The 7,141-nt window shown below is 31.1% G+C and overlaps 1 protein-coding gene across 3 annotated transcripts; it reads left to right on the plus strand.

The window, feature by feature from the left end:
• Window positions 1-281: 281 nt before the first annotated feature.
• Window positions 282-4,049, plus strand: LOC111893711 (uncharacterized). Of its 3 annotated transcripts, none has more exons than XM_042901773.2 (3): window positions 282-819; window positions 1,341-1,576; window positions 2,560-4,049. In XM_042901773.2, exons 2-3 carry the CDS (start codon window positions 1,343-1,345, stop codon window positions 3,946-3,948), a joined length of 1,623 nt encoding a protein of 540 aa, XP_042757707.2. In that variant the 5' UTR covers window positions 282-819; window positions 1,341-1,342; the 3' UTR covers window positions 3,949-4,049. The 3 variants fall into 3 exon arrangements, with proteins under 3 accessions (XP_042757707.2, XP_052626617.1, XP_052626616.1); XM_052770657.1 differs by having other exon boundaries at window positions 283-812; window positions 1,338-1,576; XM_052770656.1 differs by having other exon boundaries at window positions 285-819; window positions 1,338-1,576.
• Window positions 4,050-7,141: the final 3,092 nt, after the last annotated feature.

The raw sequence follows: 7,141 nt of genomic DNA on the forward strand, positions 1-7,141 counted from the left end.
AACATGTTTATGATAGTGTCACTCCAAAATATTTTTGACTTAAATGACAATTTTTTAAGTAATTATAAGAGCCATTTTTACAAATTTTCAAATTATATCTTAGCGTATAATTTAATTCTTTTGGACACCAATATATGAAGAAAATATCAATTAAAAATGCTAAACGTCAATAAATTCTTCTTCACACTAAAAAACATAAAAGATGTGGCGAAGGAATCTAAAACTAATGAATGATAGGTGACATGTAGAGAGAGATACATACATATGTTTCTTTCTCTCTCTCTCTCTCTCTCTCTATATATATATATATATTATAGATTATCTAAATAAATCTACTTTTGCCCAAAACCCCAGACCCAATTCCCAAATTCTTTTTCTAGATTACATTTGCCAAATGGGAAAATCAATGAGTGATCGAATCACAACAATATACGTGCCATTAAATATCAAAGAAGACGACAGATTGACAAACTTCAAGTCAGTCTTCTTCCGATGGCTTCTTAATTTCTAGAGAGAGAAACCCAAACAGATTTTGAGAGAGAAAGAGCGAAGATAGGGATCTATCTATCTTATCTGGGATCTCTTCCTCTCTCTCTTGTTTCCGTATCTGTTGATCAGAAAAAAAGTGGCCCAGCCGATCGGAGATTTCTTCTTTTTTATCTTTTTCATGGCTGTTTAGTTTCATGGAACCCACGAGAAAGCTCGATTGTCGGAGTTGTTTGATTTTTTTCTTCCAATTTTGGAAATTCTGACGAAAATCGATTCTTCGAGCTCACAATTCTTACGATTTACCAGAGACCCAAACACAAAAAGTACGAGGTAGATTCTTCTCTAATCTCCTAATCTCCTAATTTTTTTTTTATGTATTGATTGATTCTTACTGTTTTACGATTGAATTAGCTTTATATGAAATCTGTCTTTGATCCGATTCAGGTTTCTATTAGCCTTCATCTCGATTTGTTCAATGCTTATAGTTGATTTTTTAAACTACTGTTTTCATTGGTGTTCGTGTGTGTTCCTCAGTTCTCCGATTTGTATCACTTGATTTTCCACTTTAACAAGCCAAGAATATTTTTTGTTAAAATGTCGAAGGTACGCTATAATTTCCAAAAGGAAAAGGAATCATCATGCTCGATATGTTTTGTAATAAAAAATTGTTCATTTGCGTTGCTTTCTTTTTACATTTTTTCACAAATTGAAAATGCTATTGTACTTGATCTTTTTACAAAGATGATGCTTAAAGTTTGTCTCAAATTGATTATAGTATTCTTTTACCATTTTCACAAAAGAGAAAGAAGGTTAATTTACAAATCGGTTTGTTCTTGATCTAATTGCAGAAGAAATGGGAGCCAAAGTAGAATCCAAGACATATTTCCCAAGTTCAATGATAGATCTCAACAATGGTTTTCATAATGATATTTGGAATCCATATCACGATGATAAAACTCACAAGATCTCTGGTCCCACAAACAGTCAACATTATAACTACTTTCTAACAACACAAACCATAGATGGATACGCTAAAGAACAGATTAGGCAAACTATCTTGAAGCACGAATCAATCTTCAAACATCAGGTTTGATTTTGAGTCTATCTTACTCAATTGTCTAACATCTTTTTCTTCTAAACCCACGAGCTTTTTTAACGTTCTTGAACATACCCATGTTTAAATGTCGTGTTATTTCACCATTATCTCGCATTTCATCTACTATCTTGCTCAAAATTTAGCATTTTTTTTTCTTAAAGCAACAAGCTTTCTTATGTTCTTGAATGTACCCATGTTTAAAGTTCTTGTTTTTTCACCATTATTTTGTATTTCATATATCTTTTCTCGAAATTTAGCATCTTTTCTCTTAAAGCAACAAGCTTTCTTATGTTACTGAATGTACCAATGTTTAAAGTTCTTGTTTTTTCACCATTATTTTGCATTTCATCTATCTTTCTCAAAATTTAGCATCTTTTCACTTAAACCCACAAAAATTTGTGTTCTTGAACATACCCATGTTTAAATTTCGTGTTTTTTCACCATTTATGCATTTAATCTATATCTCGCTCAGATTTTAGCATTTGTTTTCTTAAAGCAACAAGCTTTCTAATGTTCTTGAATATATACATGTTTAAATTTCTTGTTTTTTCACCATTTATATGTATTTCATCATCTTGCTCAAATTTTAGCATCTTTTCTCTTATACCCATGAAATTTTTAGTGTTCTTGAACATACCCATTTATAAATTGTGTTATTTCGCCTTTATCTCTTCAACTTTAGCATCTTTTCTCTTAAAGCAACAAGCTTTCTAATGTTCTTGAATATAGTCAATATACCCATGTTTAAATTTCTTGACTTTCACCATTATTTTGCATTTCATCATCTTGCTCAAATTTAGCATCTTTTCTCTTAAACCCACTAGTTTTCTAATGTTCTTGAATTTGCCCATAGTTTAAATTTTGTGTTTTTTCTCTAGCTCAAATTTTAGCATCTTTTCTCTTAAACCCACAAGTCTTATAATGTTCTTGAGCTTACCCATGTTTAAATTTCTTGTTTTTTTATTGCATTTCAGCTCCAAGAACTTCATCGCCTGTACAAAAGACAACAAGATTTGATGAATCTAACCAAAGAAACACGTATTTTTGCATCAAGTTTTCCTCATTTGGGCTCGACTTTTCGACCTTTCAATTCTATAAATGGGAAAAGTCTCGGTGTTCCTGAAAGACGAGTGATTGATTTACAACAGTCTACTGATGAGCAAGAAATAGGAATTTTTCAAAATTTGACCCAAAAAAAACCGTTTAATTTGGCCGATTTAAACAAACCGATTATTGATTGCACTTCATCTGCCAAAAAAACGTTATTTGGTGTCGAAATCAATTCTGTTCATCAAAACCATTGGCTCGGGTCCTTCGATTCAGGCAATTCAAGATCGATGACAACTTCAGAGTGGCAAAACCGTAATAAACATGAACAATCCCTCCCCCTTTGGATGACCAAAGGAAAAGAATCAACCGTTCATCATATCAACTTGAATTCATTACAGAATCATTCTCACCAGTTCTTCAACAAAGCTGACGTGGCATCAGATGATCATGAAACACGCGAATTCAAGAAAGTAAAACTCGATGATTCCCGGACAATTACCATGATTCTTGGTGTCCCGATTATTGACACGAAACTTGAATCGAATGTAAAACATGATATTGATTTAAACATGTCTCTTGATGAAGAAGATGCTCCACCTCCGGCGCCGGAAACACCACCTTCGCCGGAAAACCCTTCCGCCATGGATTCCGATCTGGAGCTTGTGAACATCGCAGCAGAAGCAATCATATCAATTTCAACTTTTCATCCACCTGAAATTCCTGAAAAACCGGTAGAAAGTTTGATGTGGTTTGCAGATGTGATTACGAACGATTTGGAATTGGAGAAAAGTTTTGTTGAAAAGAGTGAGGAAATGGATTACTTCGAGTACATGACATTAAAACTTCAAGATTCGAAAGAAAATCATGATGATTTTTATAAACCGGTGATCATGGAAGACAAAAAAGAAGAGGAAAACAATAGTTTGTCGCTAAAAAGAACACCTCGAAAAGGACAAGGAAAAAGGGGGAAACAAAAGAAAGATTTTCAGAAAGATATTTTACCAAATATTGTTTCTTTATCGAGGCGTGAAGTTACAGAAGATCTTCAGATATTTGAAGACGCTTTTTCTGGGACGGGTGTTTTTTGGCAGTCGAGTTTATCGAAAAGGAAAGGTGGTGGTAGGAGTGGAAGAGGGAGGCGGCGGTCGGTGGCGGCAGAACCCTTGTGCCGCCCACAGCCGCCACCGGAGCAGTGTAGGGAGTTGGCATTGGAGAAGAGTCTTGGCGGGTGGGGGAGGAGGACGCGGCGGTTGCCGAGGCAACGGTGTTCAAATGGTGGTAGTCATTATCGGTCTCTTGCTTTGAAATGTTGAGTAGTGTATCCCCTTTTGTTGTAGTGTTATTGTTGTAGATAATTATGTGGAACTTTTTATATTGTGTCTACTCTACTACAACTGATTAAACTTATCACAAAGTTATTTTTTTTTTTTTGTATTTGGAAGATAAATGTCGTTTAGAGTATTTGGTTACCTATCTATATGATGATTTATGTGTGAAATTCAATGTTTTAAAAATCGTTTGAACCGACCGTTCGATTGGGAATCAGGGACGAGAACGGTTCGATGGCGATTGATTTTTTGTCAATTTCTAGACCGGATCGAGCCAGACGATTTCTTCAAAACGTAGGTTGAATCAGTATAAAAACCATTTGAACCAATTTATTGGACTTAGATAACTGGATTATAGTCCGTTAAAAACAACTCATTTCCAAAGCGAATTGAAAAGCTCGATGATCAGATTATCCAGAGAGTATCCAAAGCGTACACAACTCAAAGTCCAACGCACATCACTACCGGATACAATTTCAACGCAATACTTCTTAACCTAAAATTGATTTTCAGTTATACAATTTAAACAAAGGCTTCTAAACTACGATTAATAATTCCTAATTGTGTGTTTAAATACATTTGCGGCCTTTGATGACGTATATTGTTGAACGACAAATATAACTTACCCGTACATTACTCCTAATTCCATTAATGTCTCAGACGGGATTTGAACCCTCAGTAATGAGTTACACCTGATACTACTGACCTAGAAGTCATTTGGTCTTTTAGAACGTTTTTAATGGGATTTTGACTTGGATTTTGAAGGTGGTGGTAATGGTGATGGTCGTGGTGGTTTACATGATCAAAAAAGGATGCTGACGGTGGAGTATAATGGAATAGGGGTGACAAATCAAACAGTCGTGTCGTGTTTTTGTCTAACTAGTCATGAAACGACACGACAAAGTTTTATGTAACAAGAGCACAACACGACTTAATGTTGTGTTTTTTTAAATTAACACGAAAACGAACCAACAAAAAACGACAAACACGACACGACACGAAAAAGATAATATAAAAAACAATTATTTTATTTAATTAATATTTAATCATACATAACACGACAAACAAATGTTAAATCCTGTCAATTTTGTGTCGAATTTCGGACACGAACACGACACGATATCGTTTTTACATTTGACACAAACACTAATTCAAATTTCAGTTTCTTCCCAATTTCGTTTCATTTCGTGTCGTATTATCAATTATCACCCCTAATACGGAAGAAGGGGAAGATGGTGGTGGGCCTTTTACTTTAATATTTATATAAATTAAAAAATAAATAAAAATATATTGAAATTGTTAAAGAAAAATGTCATTTTAAATGGATCATAGGCCAAAACCATAAAATATTGAAGGCACATAGACTATTTGTGTCAAAATATATATATATATATATATATATATATATATATATATATATATATATATATATATATATATATATATATATATATATATATATATATATATATATATATATATATATATGGACTACATTTATGATCTTTTGATTTTTTGAAACATTCTAACATCCTCTCAAACAATTAGTATTATAGTAGTAAGTATTGTGAATTTTGTTAGCCCAATAACCAAAAGTATGAAGTCTAGTGTATCGTAGAAATATCAACGGTATACAAAGATTACGAATCACAAGACATTGTGATTATCCCAAGCTATAGAAGTATAGATGGCCAAGAATGAAATGAAAACCAAATTTAATATTTGTAATATCCGTGAATTCTGTTCTGATGTAAGAAAGGATGGAATATTACAATTATCATTATATACTTATAAAAGAAATATTTTTCTTTGCATCACATTCATTTGAAACTCCTATCTATTTTTCTTTTCACCACATTCATTTGAAACTTCCATGACTTTTCAATTTTTTTCTAATAATAATTATAATTTGGTTAATTAGGTTAAATAAATATCAAACCTAAAATATAATCATATATAAATTAAATTTCAATATTAAAATAATATATTTACTTCTACTAATAAAGTTATATTTTTTAACTTATAACATATTATACTTAATTGATTACTTTTAAAATATTGTTGGATGTAAACCATTATCATTTTAAAGATACAATTTTGGAACAATTTGTATAAATACTTAAATTAATAATTTAAATATAACATTACATGGTCAACTTAAATATAACTTTTAGTTTAACTTAAACAACCCAAAGAATATTTTCTAAATAGTTAAAAGTGATAAATTGTTGTGTCTTTCTAATAATGATTATAAGTTGGTTAATAAAGTTAAATAAACTAAATTTCAATTTTAAAATTATATTTTTGTTTTTACTTATAAAATTATGTCTTTAACTTTTAACATATTATACTTAATTTATTATATTTAATATGATGTTAAATTTAAACCATTATGAGTTTAAAGCTATAAATTTTGAATAATTTGGACAAAATACTTAAATTGTGAGCATAAATATAAATGTCAACTTAAATATAAATTTCAGTTCCACTTAAAAAAAGTAAATAATATTTTGTAAATAGTTAAAATTAATAAATTATAGTGATAAATGTAAAAACTAAATTGTAATCTCAAATTAACTTAAATACTTTGTAATTATATTTTTATAATCGTTAAAATTTTCAAATAAGTAGCTTAAAATAAATTACAATAACAATAGTTAAAAAGAACTCTATATAAATGATTATATTGTTACCTTTAAAATCAAAAAATAATGTTTGATATTTTAAATAATTATAATGATAGTAATTAAAACATTAAGCAAATAAATTTTAAAAAATTAGGTAACAATAATAACAACTATAAATAATATTAAACCATAAATTATTGTAACGTCCCAAAATTCAAGACTAAAAATTTCTTTTAATAAAATATTACTTAAAGTAAAATCGTCGATTCAAAGCATAATCAAATAATAGTTTTCAAAACACATGTTCATTATCAGAGTGCTACATCCCAGGCTGTCTAAAATATGGTGTGTGCCATTCGATCATCCCGAGCTCCGTCATCCGCTACCGGAGGTTCCTGAAACCAAAACTGAAAACCGTAAGCACGAAGCTTAGTGAGTTCCCCACCCTACCACATACCATGCAAACATACAACATACGTACTGTCAGGCTATTCTGGGGTGCCTAACTACCCTGTACGGCCATTCTGAGGTGCCGACTACCCGTGCGGCCA

Source organism: Lactuca sativa, chromosome 4 (genome assembly GCF_002870075.4).
Source record: "Lactuca sativa cultivar Salinas chromosome 4, Lsat_Salinas_v11, whole genome shotgun sequence".
Classification (NCBI taxonomy): Eukaryota; Viridiplantae; Streptophyta; class Magnoliopsida; order Asterales; family Asteraceae; genus Lactuca; species Lactuca sativa.

Coding starts and splice junctions, on each gene's coding strand:
- LOC111893711 (XM_042901773.2), top strand. CDS start 1,343: ATGGGAGCCAAAGTAGAATCCAAGACATATTTCCCAAGTTCAATGATA. Junction 1,577..2,559: donor AATCAATCTTCAAACATCAG/GTTTGATTTTGA, acceptor ATTGCATTTCAG/CTCCAAGAACTTCATCGCCT.